This window comes from Stegostoma tigrinum, chromosome 17 (assembly GCF_030684315.1).
Source record: "Stegostoma tigrinum isolate sSteTig4 chromosome 17, sSteTig4.hap1, whole genome shotgun sequence".
Lineage (NCBI taxonomy): Eukaryota > Metazoa > Chordata > Chondrichthyes > Orectolobiformes > Stegostomatidae > Stegostoma > Stegostoma tigrinum.
The window spans coordinates 43,485,035-43,501,468 of NC_081370.1; the positions used below are offsets into that span (position 1 = coordinate 43,485,035).

Here is a 16,434-nt window from a genome sequence, read left to right on the forward strand (position 1 = left end):
TTGTACACAGTAGTAAGTTTTAATAAATATCTGCTGGATTTTTCAATATCATGATATCCTCATCCAGTTTATGGTGATACACCAGATAACACAAGCTAAATCAAGTAAAGCACCTTGTTGGGGGCAAACTCACACCATGGTAGCAGCTGTGGCTGTCTGGAAAAAACTCCAATATCTTGGTTGGAGATAGTTGGCAAGTTAATTGAAGACCAAACGGGCTATAGCTTGAGACAAAATAATTCAGCCAAAGGAAGGATTTCTCACTTGTCAGCAGCATCAGTTCCTGCGAATACTGACAGCTACAGACACAGCATTAAACTCCAAGAAAACAGCTGATTTCTTTTTTATCAGAATATGTCATGTCAAGACAAAAGAAATGTAAGATTGCTTAGGAAAGAAAAAGATTGCAATGGACTTTTGAACTGATACACAATGCCAGTACAGTGCAATACAGAAGATGGAGGTTAGAATGCTCTCCTCTTGACAATAAAAACATAAATAACAGCTTCTCAGAACAGCAGATACAAAATTACATTCTTAAGGAGCAGTTTTAATTGAAACAGTCATTAAGGCACACAGCTATATGAACCCCAGTACAAAATTGTTAAAGTGGAATGATGCACAGGAGAAACCTAATTATGAATTGAAAATCCAGTTACACCTTTACTGAATTACAACTATTCAAACAATGTATGCAGTTCTATTTTGTAGGCCAAGCAACAGATAATCCTAACAGAAGAGCTCTAAAGATCTTGTTTGTTATTGGCAAGGAGAAACCTTCATAGAAATAACACATCCATTCTTTCCAATGAACAATATTGAAGATCCAGAAAAAAATCTGGAAGGATCTTGAAGATCAACCCAAGGTAAGAACAAACTTCAGGACTAACAGAATCTAACTCATGTCATTTAGACAGCAACACGATGAGTCTATTGACTAGGTTGTCAGAAAATGCCACAGCAAAGGCCGTGAGTGTGACATTTCCAGAGAGGAAGTGTCAAAAATGCTCAATGGGTCAGTAATCATCACCACACCAATTAAAGCCATTAGGAAGTATCTTTTAGACAAAGAAAAGAGCAAACTAATGATGCATTACTTGAGGATGAACACAAGTGTGACCTCATACTGGCAGGCCTACAACAATTACATGCTTTAAGTGCAGCAAATACAATTGCTTTAGTTAGCAAAACTCAACAAATAAACAAAATTAGTAACAGCTGCAGTTGTCACAACTACCCAAAGCTGTCCAGTTTCCTGTATATCAGTAAAGCATATGTAAAACACCAAGGGACATTGGACACACATGCAGGAAATCTGGCACCAAAAGCCAAGCCAGACTCCAAAACAAGATGGTACAACACCACAACACCGGTATCAAGGCAAGTGTTAAAAGTATATAAATGCAAATACATCAATGAGGTTCAGAGTCAACCAAATGAAGGTCAAATTCAGATTACCAAGTTTTCCATATTATTTGTCACACACCATGTTGATGGTGTAATGTAATCAGAGGCTTTTGCAACATTTTATATATGTCTTACAATACACAAAGCTAAAATTGACATGGGACCCAGTGCCAATATATGATCATATGTGTCTTAAAATGCATCTTAAAAATTTGCACTCAATGGTACAACCTAAAAGAAGCCTTCTCACAAACCAATTCCATGCATTGACAAAATCACACTGCATTGCCAAAATGCAGAATCATGTTGGCTTCCTAAAATCTTCTAACTGGTAGATACCTGCTGTAGCAGGCACAGATCTCAGTATAGATAAGTATTAGAAAACATCTCAAGAGATGCAACTGAATTAGTCAATGATGTTCAAAGATGTGATTTTGAAGCAAGATATAAACCAGGTAGTTGAATAATTATTTTTGGCACAGCAGCAGATTGTTCAACCCAAAAAGACCAAGATCTGTTCTTTTTATCAACACATTGACACTATTGACTACAAGGGTGAAGATATTCTCAAAGTTTAATTTTACACTTTGGTCAGAGTCAATATGGACATGTGGATTTGGCAACTGCTGAAGATAGGCGACTTCAAGAATTCCAGAAGATCATTATCCAGGGATGTCCTGATGGTATTAAGATTTGTTCATTTTGACCATCAAAAGATACACTTTGTATATCATGACAAGTCATTTTCTTGGGCATACACATCCTGATACCAAAAACATTGTTACACCAGGGACACATTGGTATTCAATGCACAAGACAGCTCTTGCCAGTGACAAAACAGGATATTCAATGACTATAAACACATGTGGGGCATGTCACATATCAACAGCAACAACAGTTCTGGTTCAGATGGTATCTGACAACAGACCACAGTAATTTTGCAAATCATTTCAAGACCTGTACTGATTCATGCTACAACATTCCCATACTATGCATGCTCAAACTCCTAGGAGAAGGCAGTGGATGTACAATAAAGACAATGATCATTAAGTGTCAAATGACAAAGCAAATTATTTGTACTGTATTGCTTCATTTTCATCCGCACCAATGGGGAAGGAATTATTAGAATTTAATGCAAGAGATCTATGATGACCAAACAGAAATAGCACCATCATAAAACAAAATACTGAATAAACTCAGCTGATCTGATCGCATTTATGTACAGATAAAGACAGTTAACATTTTGAGACTGGTCTGACTCTTCTTCAGAACTGAGAACTACCAAAAACTGTACTGAGTAGAGGGTATAAGTTAGACATATAAATTCAGCAAAAGTTTCTAAAATATGCAATGAACCTCCAGAGGATTACATTTAAATTGAAATATTAACCTTATAAACTGTTTGATTTGTTCATATTATTCAATTTTCTCAGGAAGTAACAGTACTTCCAGTTTATAATATCTTGTACTTGCAACTTAACATGTGGATCTCCTCATCATTCTTGTCAATTCAGTCTTGATGTTTCCTGGTATAACAAAACCTAAAGTTTCCTTGCAAATGTTATTTATGATGGGCTTATGGGCAGACCAGGCACTTAGGACATTTTGTTGTTCTTATTCATTGAGCATCTTCAGGCTGAATGTGAGGCAGGTGCTTCCTTACTTTTGACATGAATTTCCTACAGCAGTGCCACTGGTGTTGCTGCCATGTTTTGCCCATGAGTTGGCGCTCTCCCTAAGATTTATCATTTACTACCTTGTTTATGAGCTGGGCTGCTATGTCTCACGCAGGGTATCAGTGTCAGTTATAGAGTTCACAAGCTTTGATAGTGATATGACATCCAGGTCTATCATTGATGGGGTCATCCATGAGGGTCCTAATGTTCCAAACCTCGTTTTGTGGGTGTGGAAGATGCCTGTTCATAGGATCTTTTAACATGGCATAACTGTTCATACCAGCTTCTGCATGGTCTTGGCAGAGCAAGGTCTTCATTCAGCGCTAGGGATACCCAAGATAATTGGAAACTAGGATAATAGCATTGATGAGAACTAAAGCGCACTTTTTGTTTCTCCTACAGCCCGTTATTTTGCTTGCTTGCAAGTCAGAAAAGGTTATGGCTCAACTAGCACACGTGGTTTCACAGCTTAGAGTCAGTTAAATGTTAAGGGAAATGATGGAGAGGGAGAACTGGCTATTATTAATGAATGTGTGAATGCCGTTGAAGTCATAGAGAAACAGCATGCAGAGAAACAGGATGGGAGGACCCCATAATAAGGAGAAAATGTTGTTGTAATTACATACACTACATTTGACAGGTAAAACAAGAACTATACAAAGACAAAAAACTATGCAACAACATGATCAAGGACCAGTGGAAGAGTTAGGAAAAGAGGACCATAGAAGCAGGAGTCATGCAGCCTTTTGAACCTGCTCTGCCATTCCAAATCATGGCTGACTATCTACCTCAATGCCGTATTCCCACATTACCTGTATATTTCTGATTTCATTAGTAATTGGCACAGAGATTATGGAGAACGGAATTTGATTATGGGAGAGGATCAAGATTAATTTACTTTTGAGGTCTGGTGACAATAGTTTTAAAGAAAAAGACACATGGAAGAGACTGAGATCACTCCACCTAAGCAGGCTGCCAAAGTTTCAGAGATAGTAGGAACTGCAGATGCTGGAGAATCTGAGATAACAAGGTGTAGAGCAGGATGAACATAGCAGGTCAAGCAGCCTGCTCCTCTGATGCTGCTTGGCCTGCTGTGTTCATCCAGCTCTTCACCTGGTTATGCCAAATAGTTTTTCAGCTACATTGGGATCTGCTGGAGGCAAGGGCCACTCCCATGGGAAGACCACCTCACACTCTGCCCTCTAAATCTACAATCCCGATCATCTCGCTGCTACCTATGCCAGGGTCTTTCAGGTAGCAGATCAATTAATTGCACATTACCTGCAACTTGCAAAATTGCTTGCCAGGCCCCAATGAAGCTCCCTCATTTACCCGTGTTCCAGACATTCCAGTGACAATTCCTCTCCCAGGCCACCTACAGAGAAGATGGCTTGGGATCTTGATGATGTCGTAGAGTCAAGTGCATGGGTGGTCTCTTTCTTTGAAATTTGGGAGTTCCTGAGCACTGTGCAGTTGATGTTTGAGATGAGGTGGAATGGTTTAAAAAAAAAGATCGATTTTATATAAAAACAGCCTGGGGATGTCCTTGTTATGCAATATGATATAGGAATAACAGACAGTTTTAACTGAGGGGAGCAAAATACAGCTATGATTGGCATTGTTGAAATAAATCTAGCAACGGATGGCTAGAACAATTTGCTTCAGGTATGTAAAATATTGTCCCCTTCTTTCTAGATGGAGTAAATTTGGAGTTAAATGAGATGGAAGCAGAAGTAAGGTGGCAGATGATGATTGATTTATTGGGAACAAAATTACCAAAGTCGTCCTTCAGCAATTTTATCTATATTACTGTGATGAAACATTAGCATGACTTCTTTGACACCGTAAAACAGCCAGAGAAGTACCACAGAGATTTCTATAACATTATTTTAATTTTATATTATACTTAAATGATTTTGCAATTAATTGAGCTACTAACTAAAAGTATAATAAAATTTACATACAAATATCATATTATTTTAATTCCTGTTACCTCCTTTTTCCACTGAGCTGTAGACTTTTCATTTTCCCTCTCAAGAATCTGAAATTTATCTTCATTTTCTTTTGCCTTCTCCCGGAGTAGCTCATTATCCTTTTCCAGAATCTGCCATAAAATTAATTGCCCCAGAAAATTAATATGGCATTCTTAGCCTTATATGATCTCTTTCTAATACACAGATCTTGTGTTGCTTCTAAGATTCGTGCTCCAATAAAGATAAGGGTTAGTTTGCCATGTCACCAATGAATTTCACATTGAATTTAAGAAATGTACATCTGACTCGGCTCATAGAAATCTGGAGGAGTACATGGAGCGGGGAGAAGAAGATGGTCTTTTCATAAAACCGAGGCATTAATAGATATGATAAACACATTTGCTATAACTTGTTGTCTAAGTGAACAACTTCTAATCTGCTAGGCTAAGCAATATAAGACACTGAGCTGAGTGATGGAAGAGAAAGTTTTGTTTAATCTAATATACTGTGAGCAAAAAATTAAGGTGACTGAACACGTTATCTTTTAAGTGATAATTATAAATAATACAAAAGCACTATAAATTTTTCGTGGTTTATCTGCATTTAAACAATGATTTAGCAAGGCAAAACTGTATATATGTTATTATATTTAAGATAAATTCACATTTTTTGCCACTGGTGAAGATAACAATTTAAATTGTTTGATTGATTACATTGACAAGTATGAAAAGGTCCACTTAAATCTATTTAACATATTCGTTAATTGCAAATTTTTTACTCATACACCACACATCAGGTCCTGGCCTCTGGGGTGAATGTTGGGCAAAAACAAATGTCAGTTAGAATACAGATTATAAACAACCGAGGCTTCCACACTGCATATTGTGGTAATTCACTAGTCACCGCCTGCCAACTTGAAAATGCCGACTTATGCCTACTTCGTCACCAGTCCCTTAATCTCCTAATTTGAAAAATATTAGTGTCATTGTGCCATTCTTACAGCATTTTTCAATTCCAACCAAATATCCACAGTATACAATTATTTAGTTTTGGTTCATCCACTTTAGACTTTATTCTAAGATCTTTCATTCTTATTTTTATTTATAGGCTAGTTCGATACTTGAAAATGTTTGTTCTCTGTCCAAACTGCTTTAATCCCAGATACCTAATTTTAAATTTAGTACTGATATTTTTGTTCTTTTATATGTTGACTTTACAACAAGTTTAGCTTTACTCCAATCTTCTGTTGGTCCTCTGTTTGCCTTTTTTGGTGGGAGGTGTTGGGAGAGGTCCACAGGGAGATTAACCAAAGGTATTGCTTACATTTTTGTCCCTACATGCTTGTGATTTATTTTCAAAATCTTTCATGATTAGTTAAATTTCACAATAGTTATTTAATGGCTTGTATATACTCAAGAAGTAAGGAAAGACAGTGGCATCATGTTTGAATGACAAGTCATGAAATTCCTGGGCATCCACTCCACTAACACAAGCTTCACAGGGACAAATCCCCGCTTGCTCCAGCTCCAGCGTTAATCAAACCCATAGACCAGGAAACTGGAGGATTGACACCCTTGCAAGGTCCTGAAGAAACTCATCAACACTTGTTCCCTTTGAAGTGGCCATCCCGAGAAAGTAACTGATTCCCTTTTAGATTACTGGAAGTTTGGGATTTTTTTTAAACATATCTCATGGAGCTCATGTCAGTTTTGAGCCACTGCCATCTGTGGACAGCGCTAGAGATTAGTATTTCAAAAGAAAATCTCAAACATCCTAGGATTAGACGGAGCAAGGGAAGAGGATTATAACAATATAAAGGATAATCGTACCACAAAAATATTCTTGAAAGAGAACTCCTCCAATAGGTGCATACAAGCCTAAAGTCAACTCAGATCGGCTTCTTGATGGGATCACCGAATTCAGTTGTTTTTCTTTAACCTCCCTAGTACCGATCATGAGCATCTTGGATCTGGTAACCAAAGAGGTTGTTGGAAGCATCATTCTGTTCATAGGAAAATTAACCTCCTCCAGTGGTCCTGAGCATTACAGATACGTCTTCAGCTAATTCGATTCACTCCACGTGATATCAAGAAATGGTTGGAGACACTGGATACTGCAAAGGCTACGGGGCCTGACAACATTCCGGCAATAGTCTTGAAGGCTTGCGCTCCACAACTTGCCGCTCTCGTAGTCAAACTATTGCAGTACAGTTACAACACTGGTATCCTGTACATAAAGAGCAACCCAGCCAGTTACCGTCCCCATGGTCTACTCTCGATCACCAGTAAAGTGATGGAAGGTGTCATCAACAGTGTTGTCAAGCAACACTTGCTCAGCAATAACCTGCTCAATGATGTCCAGTTTGGGTCCTGCCAGGGCCACTCAGCTTCTGATCTCATTACAGCCTTGGATCAAACATGGACAAAAGAGATTAATATTCCAGAGGTGAGAGTGAGAGTAACGGCCCTTGATATCAAGGCTGCTTTCAACCAAGTAAAGCATCAAATAGCCCTAGCAAAACTGAAATCAACAGCTATCGGGGAGAAAGTCTTCGGCGGTTATAGTCATACCTGACACATTGGAAGATGGTCGTGGTTGTTGGATGTCAGTCATATCAGCTCCAGGACATCTCTGCAGGAGTTCCCCAGGGTAGTGTCCCAGGCACAATCATCTTCAGCTGCTTCGTCATTGGCCTTCCCTCCATCATAAGGCCAGAAGTGGAGATGTTCGCCGATGCTTGCACAATGTTCAGCATAATTTGTGACTCCTCAGACACTGTATCCAAATGCAACAAGATGTGGACAATGTCCCGACTTAGGCTGACAGGTGACAAGTAACATTCGTGCCACACAAATGCCAGTCTATGACCATCACCAACAAGAGACAATCTAACCATAACCCCTTGACATGGTGTTACCATCACCGAATTCCCCGCTATCAACATCCTGGGAGTTATCATTGATCAGAAACTCAACTAGAATCGCCACGTAAATACCATGGCTACAAGGGCAGGTCAGAAGGTGGGAATACTGCGGTGAGTAACTCCCTTCCTGACTCCCCAAAGCCTGTCCATGGCACAAGTCAGGAGTGTGATGCAACACTTCCCACTTGCCTGGATGAGTGCAGCCCCAACAACACTCATGAAGTTTGACACCATCCAGGACAAAGCAGCCCACTTGTTTGGCACTGTATCCATAAGCATTCACTCCCTCCACCACCAAAGGCCAGTAGAAGCAGTGTGTACTATCTACAAGATGCACTGCAGAAATTCACCAAAGATCCTCAGACAGCACCTTCCAAACCCACGACAATTTCCATCTAGAAGAACAAGGGCAGCAGATATATGGGAACACAACCACCTCCAGGTTCCCCTCCATGTCACTCACCATCCTGACTTGGAAATATATCGCTGTTCCTTCACTGTCACTGGGCCAAAATCCTGAAATTCCCTCCTTAATGGCATTGTGGGTCAAACCTACAGCAGGTGGATTGCAGCAGTTCAAGAAGGCACCTCACCACCACATTCTCAAGAGCAACTAGGGACGGGCAATAAATGCTGGCCAGCCTGTGGACACCCACAGCCCACAAAATGAATAAATAAAAAAAAATGTTCAGGTTCTTCTGATGAAATCTGACAGCTTGACAGCAAAAATTCAGTCAGCAATATGTAACCCCCTTGGATGCACTCACCTATCACTTAGAACCTCCTGTTTGGGGTAGTGGTAAAAAGGACCCAGGTTTCCCCACCTGTCACGCTCTTGCCCGATTAAATGAGCCCTGCCACTAAACTCACAAGAGAGCATTAAATTCTTCCCAGCATAACCATTAACCACTCTGAAAGGAAAACTGTCATTACTTAATTTTATCACAGCACTTCAAACTCAACAATTTTACTGCAAAGTCTTTTCTTTAAAGAAAATGGACAGATTTGTTTTGTCTGTGATTTATCCTCAATATTGGATGTAGTAGATGGAGTGCCAATTAAGGTGGGTGCTTTGTGTGGATTACATCAAGTGTCTTAAGTATTTTTCAGCTATACTTGTTGATTAGGAGCCTGAAAGAATCAATATTGAGTAATGCCATGTATTATGATGTCATCAGGACTTGTGAACAGAACAACTTTGGATCTCAGAGGAGTATAAGTTCCAAAGAAGAGCCATATCAGACAGGAAATGTGGACTTTTATTTCTTTCTTTTCATAGGTGTTGCTCGACTTTTTGGGTTTTTCCAGAGTTTGCGGAGAGAAAGCAGAGTTAACATTTTGGGTCCAGTGATCCTTCTCCAGAATAGCTCTGAAGACACTGAACCCAAAACATTAACTCTGCTGTCTCTCCACAGATGATGCTAGATCTGTTGAGATTTTCCGACAATTTCTGTTTTCATGTTTGATTTCCAACATTCCCAGTGTTTTTTTTCCAGGGTCTCCTGTTTTCATTTCCATCAGGAAAACATAGTCTGTCACTTGTTGCTAACATGCACTAAACTACTTGTTTGTGCAGTACAACACTCTTCTAGTCAGACTAGTAAGTGGTTTTCCTTTACCATGCTAAATAGGTCCCATAGATCTCAAAACTTAGAGGATGGTGGCAGCAAACATAGGACATGGTGAAGTGCAGACTCAGTTTATCTGCACACATTAGAGCACTAATCCTAGTCAATGGAGGGTGTTCAATCACATTCCTGATGTGTACCTTGTCGATAGCAGACTGACTTTGGGAACTCATGAGGGTGTTATTCAGCTCAGAATTGCTAGCCCCTGACCTAACCTTGTAGTCACAGTACTTGTAAGCCTGGTCCAGTTCAGTTTCTGGACAATTACAAGCTCAAGAATGTTGACAGTGGGAGATTCAGCAGTGGTTATGTAATTGAACGTTGAAGAGAGGTGTTTAAATTTTCCCTTGTTGGAAATGGTCATTGCCTGGAACTTCCAGGTAATGAATGCTACTTCCATTTATCACCCAATGCCTGGATATTATCCAAATGTTGCTACATTAGTATGTGAGAGATCATACGTGGTACTGAGCATTATGCAATCAACAGTGAACATCTTAGGATGGATGGAGTATCATTGATGAAACAGTGGGAAGACGTTTGAACCGTGACATTAACTGTGATTTTCAGGGACTAATATATTGACCTCCGACAGCTATAATTACATTAGTTTTCCTCTAACCATTGGAGAGTTTCCCCTGCTTTTTATTTACATAATAGGTCAAATGCTACCTCGATGTCAAAGGTTGCCACACGTACCTTGTCTCTAGCATTCAGTTCTTTGTCCACATTTGCATCAAGGCAGTAATTATCCAGAACAGAGCAGCTCTCGTAGGGCCCAAATTGAGTGTCAGTTAGCTGGTTATTGCTAAGAAAATGTCACTTGAGATCACTACCAATGACCCATTACATCACTTTACTGTTCTGATATGTAATTAGATGATGGCTGATGAGTTTAATTCCATCTACCTGCCTTGGTTGTATAATCACCAACAGCCTCTTTAACAAAAATCTATCAATTGCAGTTTTGACATTTTTCATTGACCCACAGCCTCAACAGTTTTTTGGAAGAGTCTATGCCAACTCTACACTACTCTTTGTGGAGACTGCTTTCTCACATCATCCCCGAACAGCCTAACTCTAATTTGAAGGTTATGTTCCCTGATTTGAAATTTCTTTCCTTCTGCTCTAACCAACTCTTTAATCATCTAAATACCTCAATTAGATCACCCCTTAATCCTCTATATTCCAGCAAACATGTGCCTCGTCGTAATTTAACTCTTTTACCATAGATTCATACAGCACAGAAACAGAAACTTTGGTCCAACTATTCCACACCAAATATTTTCCCAAACTAAACAAGTCCCATTTGCCTGCATTTGACCCACATACCTTTAGATCTTTGCTATTTATGTATTTATCCAAACGTCTTTTAAGTGTTGTAACCGTACCTGCATTTCCTCTAGCAGTTCATTCCCCACACAGACTACTTTCTGTACAAAAAAAATTGCCCCTCATGTCCCTTTTAAGACTTTTTCCTCTCCACTTAAATACATCCACTGATTTTGAACTCCCCCACCCTAGGGAAAACACCCTTGCTATTCACCTGATCTATGCCGCTCATTATCTTATAAACCTCTACAAGGTCACCCCCTCAGTCTCCTACGTTCCAGCAATAAAGTCCCAGCCTATCCAGCCTATTTTTTGTAACAAACTCTCCATTCTAGGCAACATCTTGATATATCTCTTCTGAAAGCACCCCAATTATCTTACATCCTTCCTATAACAGGGTGACTAGAACTGCACAGAGCACTCCAGAACAGTACTAACCAATATCCTGTACAACCTCAAAATGACGTCCCAACTCCTTTACTCAAAAGGTGTCAGCAATGAAGGTAAGCATGCTAAACATCTTGAGCACCCTGTCTACCTGAGACGCAAATTTCAAAGAACTATGTACCTTTTATGATTTTGATGAAACTGTGGTGCACCCGATCATATGTTAAAATATCCTTCCCTGATGAATGGTCACAACCTGAAACATTCAGTGGAATTTGCATTTCTGAGGTTGTCACAAACGGGTCTGTAAAGCAGGAGAGACTTCCACTCAAGGCTGGGGCAAGTTTATCACTCAATTACATTATTTTAAGCCTGTTGCATACTCATATATGGGTAAAACCCCATTCAGTGGCAGACAAGGAAAAATGTGAATACAGTAGAGGGAGTACAGAGGCAATTTGCAAGAATGGTTCCAGGAATGAGAAAGTTCAGTTATGAGAATACATTGAAGAATTTAGAACTGTTTTCCTTGGACAGGAGGAGGCTGAGAGGAAATCTTATACAGGTTTTCAAAATCATGAGCAGACTGGACACAGTAGTTAGGAAAATGCCATTATGAACTAGAGTCAGAATTTTTTTTTTCGCACAACGAATAGTTTGGGAATAGAATCTACTGCCTGGAAATGATGTGGAGACAGGTTCTAATGAAGCAGCCAAGGAGGCACTGGTTGATTATTTAGTTAGAGATACAGGAGATGTACAGAAAAGGCAAGAGACTGGCACTAAGTAATAGTATCATAGGCCAAATGACCTTCTTCTGTACAGTAACAGTTACGTGATTTTGAGAGATGGATTTCCTCATTGAGTAAAATAGGACAGCCTAAAGAAGGGACTCTAATTTTATTTTATTTCTTGCCTCCAAGCAGCCAGTGAAGTGAAAGCCACGGTTCCCCAACTTACAAAAAAATTGGGGTGGAAGCAAGATGAAGCCCAGAAGTGGCAGATAACTATCCACTTAAGGTTCCCAATAAGCCTGGGTGGCTGTGCATTTTAATACCTTAGCCAAATCCTCTAAATGGGAGACAGATTTTACGTGCAAGAACTGCCAATCCGTTTTATTTTAAATGCTCTCTTGCTTTCTGTTATGCCAGTCTGAAGCTGCAAGATTCAGTTCCTTATCTCCACACTGACTCTTACCTCCTAACCAATTCCACATCCAAGCCAACAGGCTGTCCTTAGATCTATTGCTCTGATGTTGGATCCATGCAACCACTGCAGCTGTTGATAAGATTACATTCACACAAAAGCAATGATGTGGCAGCACATTATTTTGTGAATGGTATATGCTGTGCTCAGTATTCAGTGGTAATTTTGTCATTTCCCAACTGAAATTCATTTTGTTATTTCATAAAGCTCAAAAAATGCACAACACCATGTTTATAATTTCAACATACATATTTGCAAATTTACAACTCTAAATACATTTCTTAGTAAGCCACCTTATTGACAATGGGTGCTGCCGAGTAAAATGCAATATTTCCAGTTTAGTCAATCTCATCTCATGGACATTTGGCTTTACAAATTATCTTGTTGAAACATGTATAAATCTCAAATTTCTAAGGCACAGATGAAAATACATACTCACAATAATTTTTAGAATAGAAAAGGGTGATTTAAAGGATTGCAGTAAAAGTCCATTGAATCTATCTGTAAATCTTAACAGAATGTCAGGGACCTTCTGTAATGTAAACAAAGTTTTAACTACTCAGCAGGAGTTAAACGCATTGTTTGCATTAATACTCAGGGTTACTTTCATGTTTTTACTGCTTTTTAGATGATTCACTAGAGAAAATAACAAAAATATGGAATTTTATTGTGCAAGTATACCACAAATATTTGAAAATGAATTGGAGTATTCCTCCCAACCTACAGATAAAATGACATTCCAGAGTCAATTGTGTGCTTTTTGTGACAGTTTTAAAGAACCTTAAAGTCAAGCAATTTTCTTCTTCTCCATTAATGTTTGGCGAAAACAAGGTACATTTAGTAATTTGAAAAGTGAGGATACTTTTATAATTCATCTTGAATTATGGATTATTAAATCAATCATCTACACTACCTTCACTAGAAACTACATACATTGAAAATTATGACAAAATGTACTTTTTAATCATAGCCGCCATTTTTAAACATGGATTGGGAATAAGCATTTACAAGTTAGATTTGCAGTTACAATTTATAAATAAGTATATTGTCAGACTATAGTAGCTTCCAGTTATACATGTCCAGTTCCAAAGTAATGTCCTAGTGGATTTTTTACCCTTCACCCTTAACCCCTGATCTTTCAGTGAGGTAGACAATTTACCACCTCAGATTTGTTTTTGGGATTTTACCAAATCTTTAACAGAAATTCTGCTCGCAAAATACTATCAAAAGGAGAAAGTTTACACATTTGTACAAATATAAAATGAAGACACAAAACTTGCAACTCTATCATATCTTTGATATAGGAAAGAAACTTAATATACAGAGTGTAACATGTCAGAAAATGGCACAGAACCAAAGAAGATGATTTTGTGACAGGAGTGACAAAAACTTAGTGAAAGAGGTAGATGCTCAGGCAGAGTCTAAGGAAGGGAAAGGGGGAGTTAGAGAAGCAGGCATTACTGGGGATAAATTGTAGAGATTAAGACCTAAATGCCTGAATATGTGGTTATCAATGGTAGGCTAAAGGGTGAGAAGCATGCTTATGAGGACAGATTTGGAAGAACTGATGAGGAGGTAAATGGCTTGAAATGTTAATTCAGTTTCTCTCTCCAGCAATGCTGTCAGACCTGCTGAGCATTTCCATAATTTTCTGTGGCTTGTATATACTATATGTTATCGATCATAACAAGAAAAACACCACTGGCTTCAAAACACTCTGGGACATCCTAAGGTCTTCTCAGTCCACCTTCACAAAATAACCTGCCAGATAAAATTATTAGCATTGTGGCTGCTTTCAGATACCTCACAGGGAACAAATGTAGATAAATGTGGTCATGTTTTCTTTCAATCAGTCCACCTGTTATCGATACCAAGTCAAAAAAGGAAAGTAAACATTGCCTTGCAACTCATTTTGCAAGTAATGTAATGAAAAACATCATGCCATAAAAAAGAAAGTACTGTTTCCAATTAAAAATATCAATTTGAATTATTTTTTTCCTTTTAATCTAGAAGACACAAACATTTTTACTTTGTTTTGTTAAGAAACCCACAGCTGCACATCAAAGAACTACTAAAACCTATACTGGATGAAAATTGTGGTCCCCTTTAAAGCTGGATTTTTTCCAATAATTGTATGACTCAGTTTGTTCTTGTATAAAGTCTTTACAACAAATCTTTTCAATCTGAGAAGACATGTATGTATTGAGATAGCCAAACCACAGTAAAAAGTTTTTGAGAGACATTTCTTTCAGCTAGCATATCCTTTGCTTTCCTGCAACGTTTTCCCATCAGCTCTCCTAACACTTCCAGCATTAATGTTGCAAGATAAAGGAGATACACCCGTGTATTTAAAATCAACAGCTTCTGTAAACTGTCTTTACTGGCAAGATAGAAATAGTTCCAACTAAAAATGAACACTAAGATATGTACACAACAGAGAACCTGAAAATCAGAGATCTCATGCACGAATATGGCACTTTCTTCAATTACTTGGGGGAGGTGATGGCCTCGTGGCGCTATCACGGGATTGTTAATCCAGAGATCCAGACAATATTCTGGGGACCCGTGTTCGAATTCCACTATGGCAGGTGGTGGAATGTGAATTCAATAAAATCTGGAATTAATAATCTAATGATCATCATAAATCCATTGCCAATTTTCTGGAAAACCCCATCTGGTTCACGTTTAGGGAAGGAAACTGCCATCCTTACCTAGTCTGGCCTACAAATGATTCCAGACCTACAGTACTATCCTCTGGGCAATTAGGGATGGGCAATAAATGCTGCCCAGCCAGTGATACCCCCATCCCATGAATGAATAAACAAAAAAAAATAGTGGTTTACATTTCTTATAAGTATTAGTTATTCAAATCAGCAGTTTCATCCACTCATTTGTGGCTGACAACAATGTATCCTTCCCTGATGAGTCTAATGCATTCTATGATCTTTTGAACAGAGGGTCACTGAAATGATGTCATCTGCCCCAACAGCCTCTGCTGCACCTGTACCCACAGTCACTGCTGCAGATGAGCGATCAGCCTTCTTCAGAGTGAAGCCACAGAAAGCAACTGGCCCAGATGGAGTTCCCAGCTATGCAATCAGATCCTGTATGGACCAGGTGGTGAGAGTATTTGCAGACGTCTTTAACCTCTCTTACTACAGTGTGAGATACCTACCTGCTTCAAGAAGACCACTATCACCCTGGTGCCAAAGAAAAATGAGGCAATGTACCTTAATGACAAACTCCTAGTAGCTCTGGCATCCATCATTATGAAGTTCTTCATGAGGTTAGTAATGGCACACATCAACTCCAGCCTCCAGACTGCCTTGATCCACTACAATTTTCCTACCATCAAATTAACTCCACAGCAAATGTCATCTTGCTGGCCCTACACTCATCCTTAGAACATCTGGATTACAGAACACTTACGTCAGACTCCTATTTATTGACTTAGCCCCATCTTCAACACCCTAATTCCAACCAAATGCATCTCCAAACTCAGACCTAGGACTCTGCTCCTCCCCTGCAACTGGATCCTCGACTTCCAGACCCAGAGACCACAGGATCAGTAAGGATAGGCAACGACACCTCCACCAAAATCATCCTTAACACTGGTGCCCTGCAGGCTGCATACTCAGCCCCTTACTATACTTCTCATACAATGACGACTGTGTGGCCAAATTCAGCTCCAACTCCACTTACAAATTCTGGATGTGAGTTTGCTCGCTGAGCTGGAAGGTTAGTTTTCAGACGTTTCGTCACCATTCTAGGTAACATCATCAGTGAGCCTCCAATGAAGCCCTTCGTCAGAGGCTCACTGATGATGTTACCGAGAATGGTGACGAAACATCTGAAAACTAACCTTCCAGCTCAGCGAGCAAACTCACATCCAGAACCTCAAC

General features: G+C 39.2%; 1 protein-coding gene across 1 annotated transcript in view; it reads right to left on the reverse strand.

Moving 5' to 3' along the window:
- LOC125459512 (coiled-coil domain-containing protein 73-like) overlaps positions 1–16,434 on the reverse strand; it is an 85,486-nt gene that overhangs the window by 23,107 nt on the left and 45,945 nt on the right. The window contains exon 9 of the mRNA XM_059651846.1: positions 5,077–5,187. Coding sequence (XP_059507829.1) covers positions 5,077–5,187 — 111 coding nt within the window. The remainder of the gene's footprint in view (positions 1–5,076; positions 5,188–16,434) is intronic.